The sequence below is a fragment of the Sabethes cyaneus genome, chromosome 3 (assembly GCF_943734655.1).
Source record: "Sabethes cyaneus chromosome 3, idSabCyanKW18_F2, whole genome shotgun sequence".
NCBI classification, from domain to species: Eukaryota; Metazoa; Arthropoda; class Insecta; order Diptera; family Culicidae; genus Sabethes; species Sabethes cyaneus.
In genome coordinates this window covers 16,526,746-16,546,794 of record NC_071355.1, presented here as the reverse complement: position 1 = coordinate 16,546,794, position 20,049 = coordinate 16,526,746, and the positions used below count along the sequence as shown (strand labels likewise).

Sequence of the window (20,049 nt, the reverse complement as noted above, 5' to 3'; positions counted from 1 at the left end):
TTTCATAGTGATGTAACTTCCAGTAATGAGTTATCTAAGGTTGAGCTCCTCAGAAACTTGCTGAACTCGAGGTTGTGACAGAAGAACGATTTATGTACAACTCATTTTAATTTGTGGCAATACGAAGTTTGTCGGATCAGCTAGTCTATACCAATAAAAATGGATTTCTGTCTGTCTGTCATTATGTTCCTTATAGAATCGAAAACTACTGAACCGATCGGCCTGAAAATTTGCATGTAGGGATTTTGGGGCCAGGGAAGGTTCCTATGATAGTTAAAGACCCCTCCCCCATAAGAGGGAGGGGGGGGCTCCCATACAAATGAAACACAAATTTCTGCATAACTAGAAAACTAATTAAGCAATTGGCATGTAGGTGTTTCCGGATTCAAGAATTTTTTCTATAGTGAATTAAAACCCCTCCCCTCTTTAGAACGGGAATTATGACCCCTCTGCCCTTTAAAGAGGGAGGGGGGCTTCCATACAAATGAAATACAAATTTCTTGTTATCATGAGAACTAATCAAGCAAATGGAACCAAATTTGGCATGTGGGGGTTTTAGAAGGCAAAATTTTTTCTATGGTGAATTATGACCCCTCCCCTTTTTAAGAGGGGGCTCCCTTATAAATGAAATACAAATTTCCTCAAAACTCGAGAACTAATCAAGCAAATGGAACCAAATTTCGCATGTGGGATATTTTGAAGAATTTATTTTATGGTGGTTATAGAGACCTCTCACCCCTGTGGTAGGGGGATAAGGACTCTCATACAAATAAAACAGTGTTGCAGCCAATTAGTTTTATCGTGGTAATATAAGCACCCCAACAAATTGACTTTGTCAACAGTTTACGGTTATAGCTATTTGGCGACATCCATTTAGTACGTCGCGTAAATTTTGACCAAAATCAACCCCCCTCCCCCCATTGTCACATTTGGTCACACATTGATGACCCCCCTGAGAAAGTATGTCACGTCACGGCAACCCCCCCCCCCCCTCTTCACAACGAAAAAAGTAAATATATATTTCAACCGGTTTATTTCAAGCTTAACACACTTCAATCAATTCATCAAATAACAAAATGAATTTCAGCAGATAAAAGAAGGAAACTTTTCGAGCATATAAGTCATCGATTCACGGATTTCGAAGATGTTGATCTCCAATTACTGCGATCGGATATGCTTCAGAAGTCGCTGATGTGTCGTCGATTAAAGTTTCGCGCATATCCACGTCCTTTACATCGATCCACTCAAATTCGTCTGATCTAATTGAAAGAATTAGGACTTCCTGCTGACGTCTTACAGCAACACGCTTTGGAAGAACTTTTCTGACGGATTTTGTCATTTTGTGTATTTTTTGCAATCATTCAACATTACCTTAGATGCGAAATTTAATCCGCAAGGGGCACAAACTCTATCCTTCAGGAAGCTTTTGAGTGAGGCAGTATAGGTTGTACGGAAGAACTTTAAAACTAGCCGTGGAACTTCGGTATGAGTTTAGGTTCATCGATTGAGTTCAGCACGAATATCAAGGGGAAACATTGCCATTGGTCTCTGGTATCACCCCGTAGCCCCTCAGGATTTTATGCGACTGCTATTTGCGGTTGCAAAAATCTCTTAAGCCGGACGGTACTCAAAGAGCTCTTCAGTAGTGTACAACATATTTTGTATAGCTTTAATGGAGAGTTCATACTAGAAAAATAAATAAGTCTTGTTCACACATATATGTTAAAAAAAATTGTTTTAAAAGCAAACAGTAAGTACGTTAATTTTATAGAAGCCTTCAATAGTTGTATCTTAAAATGAAGTAGCCTTTTTATAATTCCCCGAATAAATTTTCCATTTGAAATTTTTTTTCATTGTGACGTCACATAACTTCATTCCCCCCTCCTCCCTACGTCACAAATCGTCACGTTTAGGTCAACCCCCCTCTCCCCTATAAGCGTGACGTACTTTATGGATGGGCCCTTTATAGTTTATAGTTATTTACGGTTATATTACGGTTTTATAGCCAGTTATATGTGTGTTTTAACTCGTTCCTCGTGGTATTCCGTGGTATTATAATGAAACCAGAGGTAATGATTAATACCGAAATAGAGCCTTTATGAAATTCATGTAAAACCAAGCGACCAAGTTAGAATTGTTACTTGGGTTGGCACAACGACGATTTTTGGGACCCACCCTGCTTCAGAAACGGGACTTAAGCGCCAAATAAAAAACTACGGGTATAAAAATTTCTGAAAAGGAATAAGTTCACAAAATTTGAACAAGATCGGTGCACTTTTAAATTTGGTATATCGTTTTGTCGAGAAATTGCTGAGCAATTACAAGATATTTTGTAATGAACTATGCATAATTTCCTCTTCCTGCAATGCCAATCTATTAAATTTTATTAAATTATATTTTATTTTTATTAAAAAACTTTTAACCGGCAATACCAATTGCTATGAATTTTTCTAAGTTATAAGTGGAAAAAGTATTCCATCCCTACTTTGAGTTTGTTTTTATGCATCCTAGTAGAATATAAAAAGTCGAAACTGTTTTCACAAATAAATTCCACTATAAATTTTATTCCGATAGATACGCATTTCGCCTATAACTTGCAGGGTTCATCAGTGTCTGTTTTCGCACCGAAACAGAGGTGAAGCCTGCAAGTCATTGGCTAAATGCATAAAATTTAAAATAGATTTTTTTTATGAAAATGGTTTCGAATTTTCTTTTATTTAATCTGGTTTGGTTTAGAAACGCCCGGGCTTGAAATCCTACAAAAGTTGTCAAAAATTTTCACAAGCGCTAAAACAACAAAATAACTATAAGAAATAGGTTTTGGTAAATTGAGATTCTAAAATTTAAAACAATTTTGTGTTCATCCTTTGCAATGAAACGAATCTTTCACAATTGGATAAAATCCGTTTTAAGGGGGTGTAAGAATTTGAACGCCATATTTTTTTTAATTATTTCAGATTTTTTTTCTCGATAACGTAATGGACGAATTGATTCAGGTTTATTGCTTCACAATGCAACATTAATATGACATTTAAAACTATGGTTTCATATGGTCGGTGTTAAATCAGACCGGACCAAGTCGCAAAGTTCAAAAAACTAAGTTAATGACAGCAAAGGATTACGAATTTTCTATGCTACATTTTACCCTAAACAGATTATATAAATGTTGCACACAGCCAGAAATGTGAAATGATTTCGAATAATTGATAGCTTTAAACTACACAGCAGCAGCAAACTTTGAACGCATTTTTCTCGAAATCTGAGTTTTGTCACTTGGTTCGGTCTGACTTAATACTGACCATAGATATGGGAAAGAGGTTCTGTGGTACAGTGAAGTTGACCACTCAAAATATATATGACATATAGACATGGTAGACAAATATTTTCAAAATGTTGATCTTTCGTAACCCTTTTTTTAATCGCTGAACTCCTATGCTCCATTAAGCAGAAAAAATCTATCTGCAAAAATATCAAGAATTCTGGGTTACGAGTTCCATAAAATTTAAAAAAATCTTGTTAATTTCTAGAACGCTGGAAGCACTGTTTATACATCGCGAAGGTAGTAACCACTAAAAAAACCTAATTTTTATCATTTCCATTAGACATCAAATCTCTAATCGTTTATTTAAAATTTCCAATTAGCCCAGATTTATAATTATGTCCATTACATTATATTACGATTTCCGGTTCTATTTATAAATCGAACTGAAATTTTACCGAAGCTTTTTTTGGCAAATGTTCCTAAAACAATGGCAAAATATGCTAATAGATTCGCGTGGTCAGCCTCACTCAACCATGACCGCAGAACCTTGGAGGCCTTCAGATAGCATGAAAAGAGAATCCGCAACAATTTGGTTTTGTATTCTAAATCACACACAAAAACAGGTAAAAACTGACCATGACATCCTTTGTTTGATTAATATGTTCGGCCCAAAGCGAAGTTCTATTTTTAGTAAAAAAAAAATGGGTGGCATTTAATTTTCCAATTAATTTCCATATCTCATCCGCCGCGCCGTTCTGCATAGCATCGTCATTTGTTTAAAGTTACCTTACAAACGAACAATGTTAGGTCAGGCCTAATTGGACATTTCCGCGTGCCATGCTGGCACGGTCGTTTGTAGGTGCAAACATAGAGAGCGGCGCATAATTTACATACACCACCGAGGGAGGGTGCACAGCATAGAATGTTTGCTTAACGAACTGAATAAAAATTGATTAGATTGCATTAGAGCTTAGCAAAAAACATGCTCATCCGACCATTTAAACTAGAAAATTTAATAAAAATTCAACATAATTTCAATAGAAAATCAGGAACGAAAGACCATACGGAGATCAAGTCCGAAAAATTTGAATAAAAAACTCTTATATCATTCCTCCACGAGAGTGGGTGTTTCTTGGTGGTTTATCGTTCACCCGCAATTGTACCGAAAAAATTGGCGTATGACTTGCACTTTAACTACGATAAACACAATAGCTAACTGGAGTTACGTTCGAAATTGGAGACGATCTCTAAGGCATGGCAGCGGCAACGACGTCACGATGCGGAGAGCATTTTCTGAACCCGGATATTGGGTGTAATTAAATGTGTTGGCATAAACATAATCAAGCTGGAGCTAAACAACAAACACCGCTTGATGAGTTCATTATTTAAACAATGATAACGTACGAGTATTTACCTTTTGACTATAGTTGCTTGTGATGAGCATGGTCCAACCGTCCTTTCGTCGCGCTAAATATCACCGTCTAATTCTGTCGTTAAAATAGGAACTTTCTAAGTCTCGATTTCAGTCGCTAAATTCTGTTATTTATCGCAGTGTGCAAGATCCGCTTCGCAAATGGCCCATTCACTGTTGCCGCCCTCGTTTGAATGAACGGCAAAACGATCTCACCAGCCCCACCTGGATGCGCGCGTTCAGGTGAGCGAGGGGGTGTGGGTTGTGGTGGGTGGGTGAGTTGTTGGTCGAGGAGGCGAATGAGGAACGGTAAGACGGCGCAGTGATCACAGAGCGCAACACACGGAGACGATCCAACCGGTTTTCGCGTGTCCCCAGTCCCGGCCTCAATGCGGACCCTTCCCTTTGCGGCACTTCGCCACCAAGTCTGTCAGCAGATCCGGAGCCGTTGAACCTGCTGCCGTTGATGATGGGAACTGGTAGGTATACCTTTCGTTCGCTACTAACTCTCGCGTTTAATAGAAGGGGGCTTCGGACGTTGGCGCTGACTAAGCGCGTGAACAGGTATGTAGCAAGCAGTTGGCCGGACGGAGGTGGGGAAACCAGATGACGACCTAATCGATCTCTCAACTCTCCAAGTGTTTTGTTACCACAATGGGTGGCTCGAGATGTTTTTGTTGTCTGATGTGCGCTTTCGTAGCGGCTTCCTCTCTGTATCTCTCGTTCGATTGTGATTACGTCGACCCGTTGGATTCCAATCTTTGCCACGACTGCTTATGACTCGTGACGTCAACGGATCATTCTCAGTCAAATCCGCACTCGTTTCACACCATGTGCACGTACATATTAGTAGTAGTCGAAGCACTTCGCTATATTAGCATTCAATTGATACGTCGGTAGGATGAAAATATTCAACAAAAATATTTACACTACACTTTACAGTACTCTTCTCTCGTCAGTGATTTTGTTTGCGCTGCCGACTCCTCTTCTTCCACTCTGATGGCCGATTATTGCTAGCACGAACCAACATCCTCTTTGAGTGCAGCCACACTCAGTCGGTCACTATGCTTTTTTCGCCACACTACAATCTCTTCGTAGGCCAATTTATCACTGAATGCACTTTTTTCGCAGCCAGAAATTTCGAATAAAAAACCAGCTTGCAATTTTTTCCACTCAGCGAGCCACCAGCCAAAAAGCTCCGATTGCACTTATCCCCGATGTTTCGAACGATCCTCTCCAGTTCAACAAGAAGATAGGATCCGTGCCCAATATGCAGTATACCTTGCAAAGCGTAAACTGACCACAACGCGATCTGCTGTAATGCAAAACGAAACGAAACGCCGATCCGATCGAACCGAACAGTACTTCTTGAGCAGCGGAGCACAACTGTTTTCCATTCGTTTGACGTAGCAAAATTTTAATTCAGCTTTCTCGTCCGTTTCGCGGGGGAATCCGAACCTGGGCCGAAACCTGTGCGAACCCTCACTCACTCGCACAGCGCCACACCATTATATGCACAGCCAGTTGAGTCGAAGTCAACGTCAGCGCCGCGTGAATAAGCGTTGCGCCTATCTAAACATCCATCGTCCGCGCGCTGGGCCTCAGTCTCAAATTGCGCGGGGGCTACCTCTGTCCTGTTTGGTCAATTCGAGCGAACAGAGTTTTAGTATTTTCGCATTGCTCAAATGGGTCTCCGTATTACGAAATAGGAGGATTTGAAAAGTAATGCTTAGCTGCTGGAAATACCTATGCTGGATCGTGCTTTTCGTTCAAAGTAGCCGCTCAGTACAAATTATCTGTACCGACACCCATTTGGATATAACGACATCAATTGCGTACTTACGTATCAAAACATTGGAACTAAGACAACAATGGTTAAATGGAACAATGATTAACTTGAACCATTTTGAATAATTAGATCTGTGACAAGTGTTTGTCATCTCGGAAAAACTCCGCAACAATTAAGCTCGATCGTACCTCGTTGAGTATGATGAGTATGAAAAAATTGAGCCAAATTTAAATTGCAGGTTTTTTAGGCAAAATAGCTTAAAAATGCTTGAATGTTTAAAATATGCTGTAATCTTTAAAAAAAAATCTAGCAGCAAATTTAAACTATTTTAACATTTCGAACATAAAGCGACTAAGTTTTTGCTGTTTTTATACTGAGTCAATCAAAATATTACCCACCGCACCTATAGCTTGCAACTTTTCAGCAACATTGAAACTCTCTACGAATCAAGCCATTTTACAGAACAATTACCGTAGTAACGTTCAGCCGAGATACGAACATATGACTGGCTGGTTAGACCACCATCGTATCTCGAAGCTAACCGGGTAGGCTGGCGCAATATCTGGTCAATATGGTAGGAGGACTTTACATTTAAGTGTTTCTAAGCTAAAGCCTTTAATCACCTTTTCGTGCCTCTGTTCGGTTTGTGGCCATTTTTCATGCAGTGCTCGAATTAATGGCATCGATTGAATCGATTCCATTTTTGCTTTTCGTAGAGACTCCTCTGGTTCTATAAATCTTGTCATCGATCCTAGTATGATGCGATTAAGGAAAGCCTTCTTTTTTGCCATTGAAGCACTTGTTCCTAGACGAAAAAAAGACACTCTTTAGCTTCAGATCATAGGGAATCCAAGTTTCTTGCTTTTGAATCATTTCCAATGGATGCAATTGCTTGGAAACGGCTTGGCGAGTGATTCCTAACGCTAAAGTAAGTTCTTCTTACATTTGATATGGCTCCTCATTGAGCAATGTCTCCTCTCCAGTTCAATGCCTTCCTTTTGGTCTTTTTTTACGCAGAGGATTATATAAAAAAAATGCATAAAGTAGAAAATAGGTTTTCTAGTTGTTGTAGTTTTTTTTGAGAAAAGAAAGTATCTGGAGCGAAAAATGATTAATTGCATGAAATGGATAATTTAGATATAGACTAAAAATATATATGGGTTGTGCAATGGTACCCACGCTATTTCGGTTGGAACCCAAATATTTTACTCACTAAACTACTGCCCCCCCCCCCATTATATTAGGTAGTATAATACCTAGTTTGGTTTTACTTGAATTTTATAAAGGTTTTATTGCGGTATGAATCATTACCACTGGATTTATTGTGGTATTGGGCAATACCAAGAGGAAACGAGTCCAAACACACTTATAGCTAGCTAGAAAACCATAATAAAACTGTTAATAAAGCGAATTTATTGTGTTTGCTTGTATTATCACGTTTAAACTTGTTGCCTGCACCACGTCTCCTATAAACTTACCATAAGTGTGGCGTAGCAACACAAAATGGCGCACCAATCAAAATTGATCTTATCGCGGTTACTTGTCAAACCGCAATAAATCTGTTTTATAGAGCTATTAAAATGGTAACACCCTAACCAAACAGTTTTTTGCTGCTATTATGAAGAATACCAAAGTTCAACACCAAAATCATTTTTTTATGTGAAGCCATATTGCCATATTCTAGTATTTTGTTTTAGCTCTCAAACAACAATTTATCAAAGCAAAGTATTTTGCAGAAAGAAGGTCATTATCAATCGGTTTTCCTGTCAGAGGAAGCAACTAAAATGATTTTGCTAGAAATTGATATTGACTAACTGAATGTTTTCAATTTGTTAAAACAACCAGTTTTCGAAAATTGCAAAAGTTCAGTAGCGCGCTGATTTTATCGACCTATCATATCAAAATGCACGATGAAATTAAATGCGCACATAGTACAAACCAACGAAATTGCTTAAAATTTAATAAATATTCTATGGGATACTTTATTCTGGTTCAGAATGATCTGTCAGTAAAACTAAAACTTTTCTGCTCACGGATATATTATCAAGTTGACAACGCTAGCGAACTTATCTGGCGTTTGCTAGAAAAGCGAAAAGCAAAAAACGAAAAGCTTTTTTAAATTATGGCGATGGCTGTCAAGCAGCGAAAGCTTAATCGGTTTTATTGTTACTTTTAGGAGAGCGTGATATGACTACTTGAGTTTATAACCTGATTCTTATAGCGGTTATGAAAACATTCTGAGGAGTGGGCCACTTGGTCAGAGAGCAGTTTTATAGCGGTCATCAGAAAGTTCTGGTGGAGCTCATAGTTTTACTAGCGGTTTTATGAAATTGGTCATGAAAACCGCTATACGAACGTAATAAAACTTGGAATTATTACTTGGGCACAGACACACACACATGCGACGATAATATTTTTGTATGACTGCTCTTTGTATCTACCGCCGAGAAGATAGACTGTTATCTACTCAGTCAGTGCAATAGAAACAAATAGTGCGTTGCCGACTGACTTTGGAATTGTCCATTACCGTAAAAATGCACTGAGAACCATTTCAACGCGAATATTTTTAGGTAAGTTTAACGCAAATTTTGAAATTTACGCAGTTTTCGGATTTTTTTTTGGCTCTAAGTCGTCCTCTTATGACGTTTCTTATGAGTCGTATTTATGACCAATTTCAGTGATACAAACCATTAAAAGAGATAATAAAACTCTTATACAGGGGTTAGTCAAAATGATCGGGACAGGCAAAATTTTGATGAAATTCAAACGGCCATAACTTCCGCAAAATTGGACAATTTTAGATGAAACTAATTGCATTCGACGGGGAAGTCTTTCTAGTTTTTTTTTTAAATATTTCAAGATTCGCAATAGTCAGCGGGCGCCTGAGATATTCCGGGTTATCTGGGGGTATGCCAAAAACTGATTTTTTTTCATCGCTTGTATCTTTTTTTGTCAGGGAAATTTATTCATATTCATATTTTATCCCAAAACTAGATTTCATTTCCAGTCGATTGATGAAAAAAGAACGGAAATCCGACGAGAAAAAACCAAGTTACGGCCATTTTCGTAAAATCAGTTCTAGTAACATCTATTGCTCTGCCCAGTTTAGGACATAACGCAAACCATGACAATATGAGCATCAAACGTTAAGGTTTTATGAGCCATTGACACTGGAAGCATTCCCAGGTCCGCAGCGTGCCATGGCAACCCTGTAGCAGGTTGTAGGTACCCCGGCGGAAGTGGTCGTTTCAGGGAATATTCGAAATCATGTCAATATGGGTGTCCAACTTCAGGATCTTCAACCCTCGTCAATTTTTAAAGTTTTACATCCATATTGGAATGGTTTTGGTCATGTTTTAAAATGGTCATAAAGGTAAGACATTACTGGCAACATTTCCATAACCGATTTCATTAAAATGGCCATATCTCGGTTGTTTCTCGTCGGATTTGCGTTCTTCATCGACCAATCGACTGAAAATGAAATCTAGTTTTGGGATAAAATATGAATATGAACAAATTTCCATGACAAAAAAGATACAAGCGATGAAAAAAATCAGTTTTTGACATACCCCCAGATAACCCGGAATATCTCAGGCGACCGCTGACTATTGCGAATCTTGGAATATTTTAGAAAAACTAGAAAGATTTTCCCATCGAATACAATTGGTTTCATCTAAAAATGTTCATTTTTGTAAAAGTTATGGCCGTTTAAATTTCATCAAAATTTTGCATGTCCCGATCATTTTGTCTAACCCCTGTATATTGCAGCTAAGCTTTTTCTTCTTCTTCTTTTTCTTCTTCTACCAGCCTGTACTACACAGTCGTCCGGCATCCTTGCGACGTGGCCGGGCCACCGTAGTCTCCCTACTTTCGCCAGGTGTACGATAGAAATCTCTCCAAGTAGCAGGGTTGCCATTTTGAAATCTGTGTTTATAGTTTAAAAATCTGTGAAAATCTGTAAAACTATACAAAAAAAATCTGTTACTAAATCTGTGATACATAATTATGCTTCCATAAAGAAAAATTAGCATTATAATGTTTTTGAACAATATGGTTCATTCAATATCAGGGTATGAAATGGGGAAGGCAAATGAGGAGCGTCCAATATAGCTCTAGCTATCCCAAGCCCCTACCTAGCGCCTCCAAGTGGCCATACCCGGTAATGCTCTATTGAGTAGCCAAGTTAGGAGGTACGATACTGGGTGGTTCCCGGCTGCCTGATCTCAAAATCGAGGTTTTGGGCAGAGGGCGGAGCCACACGACCTTGTTAATAGGTAAGCATAAAATAAGTTAGTTTAATTATATTTTTCGTTTTAGCTTATGAAGCACCTCCTGCTATATAAAACTTCGGCCAATACGAGTGTTAATACTGCACATGGATATTGGATACCAGAAGAAAAAATTAAAGTAATTATTAGAAGCACTTATGGAAACTAAAAGGACACAACTCTATTCCATTCGAAGGTCTGCTGGTGAGATTGTTCTATTTTTATCCATATATGCCACATTTCATAAATAAACTAGAATGAGGAAGAGGGAGGGACCATCAGAGCACTTGTTTGGAGCGGTGGGCTTAGGGAGAGTGAAACAGTCAACTTTCTAGGGTTAATCTTGGCCCGATTAACAACCAGGGATTCTCTAAATCCCTGGTACGTGTAAGTGATGTTGCTTATCGACCAATTCCCTTTTGGCCCTTCATATAAGTGGGAAGCATGACCAATCGTTGAATATCTTCAACTCTTTTTGACATGATAGGCTCATTGCTATGAACGGATGTTCTGCTAAGCCAGGTGGTAGTACCATATATTCATATATTCAATATGGTTTATTCAATATCATCCATATGCTTCGTGAATTTTGTTTTTGATGCGCAGTAATTTCGGTTTTGTAACTTTACCTCCCGATTTATTATGTCATTTCGCTTCCAGTGATAAAATTGATAAACTTTTCTTCAACATGGAACATATCTGTGAAAATCTGTAATTTTCAAAAATATCTGTCATCTGTCATCACAGATTCTGTGCTTTAAAATGCCGAAAAAATCTGTGATTTTACAGACAAACCTGTGAAAATGGTAACTCTGCCAAGTAGTGCCTGTAGCTCGTGACTCATACGGCTCCGCCACTCTCTGCTTTCTGTTTGTACTCCGCCAAAAATAGTCCGCACCACCTTTCGTTCAAATACGGCTACTGCACATATGTCTTCCTTAAGCAAAATTACTGTCTCAAGTCCGTAGAGGAATACCGCTCTGATTGGCGTTTTGTAAATCACCAGCTTTGTGTGGCGGTCTATGCTCGTTAATCGAAGTGTATTGCGGAGGAAAAAGTAGGCTCGATTTCCAGCTTAAATGCGTCGTTGGATCTCCTTACTCGTATTATTGTCGGCGGTGATTAGAGATCCCAAATATATAAACTCATCAACCACTTTCAGTTCATCGCCGTCAATACTCACTGTCCGTGAGAGGCATACGTTGCTTTCTCTTGAGTCTCTTCCTAAGATATACTTGGTTTTCGACGCATTGATTTGTAACCCTATCCTCCTAGCCTCCGTTTTTAGTCTGGCGTAGATTGGCTCCGCCGTCCCAAGGTTTCTAATAATGATGTCGAGGTCGTCTGCAGAGGCTAGGAATTAGCTACTCTTGCTGAAAATCGTTCCTCTTGTTTCAATGCCCATTCGCCAGATGACACCTTCAGTAGCGACGTTCAATAACATACAGGACAGTCCATCCCCTTGCCGCAACCCTATGCGCGATTTGAAAGGACTCGAGTGTCCTCGAAACGGGCACGTAGCGTACCATACGCTCCAGCTTTATTCAGTCGCGTCAGTTTGTCCGGAAACCCGTATTCGTGTATTATCTGTTATAGCTGTTCGCATTCAATTATATCGTATGCTGCCCTGAAATCCACGAAAATATGATGCGTGGGCGTAGACGACGTACAAAAATCTGGAAGAGCACCTTGTAAGTGGCGTTGACCAGCGTAATGCCGCGGTAATTACAGCAATCTAGTCGATCGCCATTTTTGTAGATGAGACAGACCACTCCTTTCATCCACTCCTCCGGTAGTTTCTTTTCCTCCCAAATCTTTGAAATCATCCAGTGAAAGTCCGTTGCTAGTGGTTCTTGACCATTTTTGTGTTGCTCTGCCAGGAGTCCTTTCCGGCAGCTCTATTATTCTTCAGTTGACCGATTTCTCGCGATTCTGATCTATCGCCGTTGAAAAAAACATCGAAGAACAGCTTTCACCTACCGACTACTCGTTTGTGATTAGATCCCCTCCTTCGTCCCTACATACGTCAGGTTTAGGTGTGTAGTCCTTTCGAGTTTGGTTCACGTTCTCGTAAAACTTGCGCGTGTTATTAGCTCGGAATAGTTGTTCCAGCTCCACTTGATCTGTGTCCTCCTTCTGGCGCTTCGCGCTGTTTCCTCGTCAAAATCGTGGTCAACTTATTTCGCAATAGTTCGTAATAGAGCAATAGCTCAATTCACAAAGTTCTGCCTCAAAGTTGTGCAATACTAATTTTTGATCATAATCTATCCGAAATAAGTTTTTATTTCGGCCAACAGTGACAAATTCCGAAATAGAATCAGCGGTTTTAAACCGTTGTAAACCGTTTTTTTTTGTTAGATTATAGTCACTTTAACTAGCTTGGGTCATTCGTAACTTCTGCTTGGTTGGGATTTGAACCCAAGTTCTCGGCGTGAATGTTAACCGCTACGCCGGGACTGACCCCTAAACCGTTATTAGTAATAACACAAATTTCATCACATGTTAATAATTATCGGAATTGTCCAACCTACTATACTTGATTAAATAAAACTAACCAATTATCCATAATTTGTGGCTCCAGTATTTATCCAGGAAAGGAAACAAAAATTACCGAGCATGAAAAAGCAAGTGCGAGTTTGAGAAGTAAATCAATCGAATTAAGAAAACTATTTAACATATGAATAGCTGAGAAACCATTACGAAGCTGTCTCTTTGAAGCTTTACATATGTAAATTGTAATATTTATTTAACAGGGTACGAAGTACACATACGCTCAAGTCCTACTTGATTAAATTTCCACAACTAGCCCGGCCGGGAGACCAGCACATCACCCACATGGCAGGCAGCAGGAATCTCTCTGTCTCTACTCTAGCCGATAGATTTTTGCATTACCTAACGGATGAACCAGTTGTATCTGGAATTATCCCGGCTTCGTCGTGTCGGTGTCGTTACGAAAATGAAGACAATCTTTTTCGCGCAGCTTAGGCGCGAGGCGCAATGATGATAATAATGACAGACTCAGGCAGGCCGATTTCGGTTTCGGCAAATGTGCGCTCGCAAGCTGCATTTGATTGCGCCGTTCCGGCTCCCGTAGCAACAAGCTTGCTTAGTGCCGACTCGAAAAACCGTTTTTCGGATGCAGTTGATGTATTTTTTAAGCATCCCTATGATTGAAAAGTTACATCCGCGATCATCGTGAATATCAGTCCGAGCCAGCTTGGCGAGTGTTAACGGCTAGGTAAATCTTTTTATTTTTCAGATGGTAATTTTATATGTGTTTTATTGTGTTGTTTGGAACGGTGCGTTTTTTTACAGTCATACTTTTTAGAGTAGCGCCTTAACCGGCTCCGTCGGTTGGTATTATGAAGATGTATTACCATATCGGGGTGGCGTAGCGAATGCACTGTATCATAAACTAGACTTCACCGACTGTGAACTGTGTGTTCGGATCCGATTGATTGATACGCGACACAATTATCCTTCATGTTTACTATTCAAATGGCTACAGGTTGAGGTGCCAGTAAAATGAACATCAATGGATGTAGATTTTATTGCAAAATACATTTTATACATATTCAAGAAATAGTTTCATGATTGAAATATGCTTTTATTGAGTTCATCACTATAAATTAAATGAACCAACCTTGCAGAAAATGTTATGTTATTTCGAGAGAAAAAACGCTATCGAGTAAAACGATTTCAACTCAATCGGATAATCTTGAGCAAACCCGAAAACGATCAAAGATCCAGTCGTGACGCTGATGGCAACGGGTAGAGCAGCCCAGGATCGAACACAATGGAGACAAGTTCTAGATACAACGTAAGCCAACCCGGCTCTATGCTGTTAGAGAAGGAGGAGAAGGATTAGGCTGACTAAAAATCGCAAATTCATCCATTGAAACTCGGTTTTTAGCATGGCATAACAAATGCAATAAAGGTTCGTATGTATTTACAGGGATACCTCGATATAAGACAATTTATAATTTCTAAAAGTTGTCTTATATCGAAATTGTCTTATATCAAAACATGGATTTATCAAAAAAAATTTGCATTAGAGGTCGCCAATTTTGCTCTGTGTTATGTGTTTACGGTTTTTGAACTATTTATTATTGTTTAAACTATTAGTTTTTTTTAGTATTTTTGTGGTTATTTTGAAATAATGAACATCTTCATGGCACCGATTTCAGAATGGAAAATCAGCTCTGGTATCGTTATCAGCTATATCAAAGGGATTTGTTTCGATATAAGACAAAATTGTCTTATATCGAATTGTCTTATATCGAGGTTGTTTTATAACGAGGCTGTCTTATATCGAGGTATACCTGTAGTATCTTATTTTTTAATCGCAAATTCGCAAACTCAGGACCTTCGACAATCGCGATCCTACATGAAGCAAATATCTTGTCATCAACGTGTAGTATTGCTTTAAAAATTCAAAAAACTATCTTTCACCATTACTAGCATTCGGGACCTACCTATAAACAGCTAGTTTGTACGAACGCGAATTTTAATGAGAAACAAGCCACGCGACACTCCCGCTGCTGCTGGTGCATTCCGTGTATGCATGATAACGGGGTTTCGCATAAATTACTATCTTCAACAATCTGATACCTACTGCTTCGTGTGTTATCGATCACGTCTGGACTGAACGGACAGCACGAGTGAGTGGGTCCAAAAGTGACATAGATATATTATCAAAATTACATGCGTCATAGCTGCTACCTAATATTGACACTTTCAAATGAAATCATTTCACCCGCCAATCCAAAATACACAACGTATGCATCTATTTTGATTTGATTTGGAAATTCCTTACGCAGAGATGATAGGAAATTATTGTGCAGCCTACAGCAGTCGACGCGTGTGCCCATTAGGGTGATAGGGAAAAATGCACCTTTCTGACACAAAATTTCGAAAGCCTTTTCAATTAATGATCGGTTTAAACCGATTAATTGTTAGGGACTAGTTAGTATTAACCAATCCACCAGGCATTAACAGACCATTTATCGATTTTTCTGGCATTGGCATTAGTACAGAGCTTCGACCTAGCCGACGACATTGTCGTGCTCGTTCAACGGCGAAACGACATGCAAAGCAAGTTGGATGACCTCTCTGAGAACTCCCAGGCAGCAGATCTCACAGACAATGTAGTAAAAACTAAGTATATGGCATCCTTGCTACGTGGTCAGCCCACTGTAGCCTCTCGTGTTTTGTTCGTTTTACGATATACACATCTTTGTATACTTGAAAAATGTCTTGGTGCATGCGCCTTACAGAGACTATAGATTACAGAGGCGACTTAGTACTCAAAACCGTTGAATGAAATGAACCGTAACGGAGAGTTACCTTTATTTGTGATGGCACTCTCCGTTTTGATTCAAAATTTAGCGGTTTTTAAGTGCCTTGTTGCCTCTGGTCTATAAACATTTGCATCTCTTAATAGCATACACGTTTGCAGAAGAAACTAAACACGTTTTAAAATCAGTTTTGAACGTACTTTCACTTTAATTATATATCGGTTGCCAGTTTTGCAACTTTTGAATCAATAGCAGTACGAAATATGGCTAAATCGTTCATTATCTCGCTCTGTATATAAAATACGTGTTTAGTTTCTTTTGCAAAAGTGTGTGCTTTTAAGAGATGCAAATGTTTGCAGAACATTATTTTTCCGTAAATCACATAGTTTTGAAGCTATGGTGAAAAATCCGATTTTTGGGAGGCCGTCATGAAAGACGCCTAATATTTCAAACACTGTGATAATTAGTGGAATAATGTTTTCAGCAAAAAGCTTCATAATAAGATTATCTACAACTTTCTCGAACATACTATAGGTCTATTACATCAAATTAGAAAGTTAAATTTTGCAGCGCCACCTGTGTTTGAGTTTCGAACTAATACTAACCACCAGTCGTTGCGTCTATTGATATACAGAAATTCTTTCAAAGACGCCATATTGAAAAAAAAACTACGAAAAGAGTTATTGAAAAAGTTACTGTTATCACTCGAAAGCGATCAGTCGCAATAAACTGTGCCGCTATAGTACCAATCGAATAAAGGTGTTTCTTTCAAGTACCTTTCCAGACACCGATGATATCGATGTCATCCGCGAGCCCTAGGAGCATGTGAGATTTCATGATGATGGTACCGCTTCACTGCACGCCTGCCCTTCCTTCCAAAACCGTTACCTTGCTCTAAAACAACTATCGTTACAAACGAGTCCGATGTCTCGTCCGCTATTCTAACGCTTGATTTTGAACCATCAAGGGTAGCACGTTTCAGCCTAGTTAGTTTTGTTGGAAAACCATGCTCAAGCATAATTCGTCACAGCTAGTTTCGTTTAACTGAATCGTACGCCGCCTTGAAGTCTATAAACAAATGGTGGGTTTGCAAGTTGAATTCTCGAAATTTATCGAGGTTTAGTCGCAAGCTGAACATTTGGTACGTCGTGTACCGGCCCTCTAGAAAACCGCAGTGGTATTTGCCAATAAAGGTTTCCTGCAAAGGCATCAGTCTATGAAGCAGCATGCTAGAAAGACTTTCAGTCCATTCCATACCTTTAGTAAAACTTGATGGATTGCACAATTAAGCGGTTCGCTCCCGACTTTCAAAAGTTCGGTGGGGTTGCTATCCTTGTCTGCTCTTTAGCTGCTTTTTTAACCACGTACAAAGTTGTTGGATCCACCACCTGTCCATCATCCTCGATCGCTATCCTGTTTCTTATTTCCTAAAAATTTATCGATTTCAATTCATGGAATATTTAATGAAAAACCTTTTCCAGAAATTCTTCCCAATAAAATTCACTTGCATTTTCATGCAAAAATTGTTGTTCTGCGATACTAGGTTGCAGCTTTATAAATGTTTAAAATAAGCGATGTTCGTAAAAAAAAGGAAATTTTCTGGGAAAAAAGAAAAATGAGTTCTTTAACTTGTTCGCCGGCTACGGAAGGCAGAACGCAAGTCGATGTCATCTATGCGGATCTGAAAGCGGTTTTCGTCAAAATTAACCGTGAAGCATTACTCCGTAAAATGTTGCGAATGAGAGCCTTGAGCAGATTGGTGTCGGGGTTTTCTTTCTATCTAACTGGAAGAACGATGCATGTCAAACACAGTCTATGCGTCTCTTCGCTATTTGTTAATACGTTTAGAGTTCCGCAAGGGAGCACTTTGGGACCAGCTTTGTTCGTCATTTTCTTTAACGATATTACATTCTTTCGAAAACAATAATTCTTCCGTAATACAAACACCGAACGACGTAGCATCGAACTTAAGGGCAGAGCGAGTCCTAAAAAGATACGTTCGGCTCACTTTCAGGAATCTTCCGTGGCGTGGCCCTTGGAATCTTTTCACGTATCCAGACAGATGTCAATTGACTAGTCTAGAAATGCTCGCTCAGAGACGAAAGATGCAGCAAGCCAGTTTCGTTGTTAAACTGCTCACCAGTGCACAGTGGGGAATCGCTGGCCAGCAGCCAAAAAGTGAAAGTTCATTTCGACTCTCCGTTGTATTTTTTCTGTGATTCTATACTATCGAAGTATTCGAATCCAAAATTTTAGATCAATATGACAAAATTTGAATTTTCTATGAATCTTGAAAGTATGCTATCTCAGCATGTTTTAGATTTTTTTGAAAAATAACCCAATATTTCAAAACGTGCTAGAGGTCTAATGGTAGCTCGGATTTCAACAGTGTCTAAGGAAAAGTTCTTCTAAAAATAGTGCTGAATAAAGCCCATTGATTGAGTATGCAGTAATTTTATCATAGTATGCCACAATTTTAATTTTCATTAAAAAAGTGCCATATTTTCGCGTAAAACACGCTTAAAAGTTTTGAAGCCAAGGTTCGCCACTATTGACACTACCGGTAAAAGTTAGCGTAAAATATGAGCTTTCAAATAGATATAGTCTCATTTAGCGCAGAGTAGCGCAGAGCACAGATGTTACGCTTGTAAGGCTACTATATCAGAATTCAACAATATAGATAAAATGCAAACACTCAAAGTAAACGTAGGATATCTTAATTATGGGATATCTCCTTTACATGGTTGGATAACCTGCTTCGAATGTATTTTACATATTGCATATTGATTAGATTTTAGAGGTTGGAGGAAATCTGGAGGATACAGCCATAGTAATGACGGAAATACAGCTTGAAGATCTTATACCAATCCTGGTATTAGTTCTGAAATCACGGGTATAGATATGAAATTAATTAAAAGGTTGGGAAATTTCTTTATAGCAAGTTCTTGAACACATTATTTTAGAAAAATTCGAAACTTATTGTCTGTATACCAAAAACCTTTATGTCAGGTTATGTCCTCGTAGAATACGTCCACTGCAATGTAAAGAATTAGAATTCGCGGTCATAAATGAATCTAGACAACTATATTGCTGATAGGACGAATGACAGAAGAAGCACAAAAATAAGTTTTTTTGTTTAATTATAGTCACTTTAACAACTCGGGTTATTTGTGACTTCTGCGAGGTTGGGAATTGAACCACGGTCCTTGGTGTGAGAGGCGTGAATGCTAGCCACTACACCGGTATTGACCCTCACGAAAATAAGGTTATTGCTTTAAGCTAGAAGAGTGATAAAAATACAAGACAATATTTTACATGCAAAAATGAGTGTGAAAATACAAATCGTGATAGAATTATTCGTCTTCTTTTTTCTCCGGATAAAGCTATAGCTTCTTCGAAACGGAAAAATGTAATTAGAAAAATATTTCCGAGAACGCTATACTACTATTGAAGACGAAACGTGAAACGAGTGATTCTGCAGAAGGAGAAGAAGAATAAGAAGAAGAAAAAGAAGAAGAAGAAAAAGAAGATGGAGATAAAGAAGATTAAGAAAACTAGTAAGGGGAAAAGTTTTGATTTTTGATTAATATTAACTTATATGGATTTTGTGTTGATTATTAAGGCTCATACTTGCTTTGTATTGTTTTATATAATGTTTTATCCTATAAAAATCCATCTGCAATAGTTTTCCAAATGACCCTCATTTCTCATACGTTATTGTACTTAAAAATACTTTAAAAATAGTTGAAAATTCTCTCTAACACAAAAAATATACGTTCTAATGCAAAATAAACCAGAAATTCGGGCTCAGCACCCCCAAATTACTTAAGAACCACATATTATCCTTGATTTAAAGAGATTTTTTGCTTGGCCAGCATTTGTATGGAGTCGCCCCACTGTGCAGTGACATCAATCGCCCCCATCTTTTATCGCGCTTCAGGAAGGAACTTGCGACAGCCATCATTAATGTAGCCAGGATTTTATCGTACACGCTATGCTTATTTACAACCAACTTATTGCTG

At 38.7% G+C, this 20,049-nt stretch overlaps 1 protein-coding gene across 2 annotated transcripts in view; it reads right to left on the bottom strand.

Moving 5' to 3' along the window:
• LOC128742074 (probable ribonuclease ZC3H12B) overlaps positions 1-20,049 on the bottom strand; it is an 86,269-nt gene that overhangs the window by 23,547 nt on the left and 42,673 nt on the right. Inside the window, exon 1 of one of the 2 annotated variants that reach the window (XM_053838283.1) lies at positions 4,677-6,026. The exons of the other annotated variant lie outside the window; for it this stretch is intronic. Coding sequence (XP_053694258.1) covers positions 4,677-4,706 — 30 coding nt within the window. The 5' untranslated portion in view covers positions 4,707-6,026. Of the gene's footprint in view, positions 1-4,676; positions 6,027-20,049 lie in introns of those variants that run through there. 2 annotated transcript variants of the gene reach the window in all.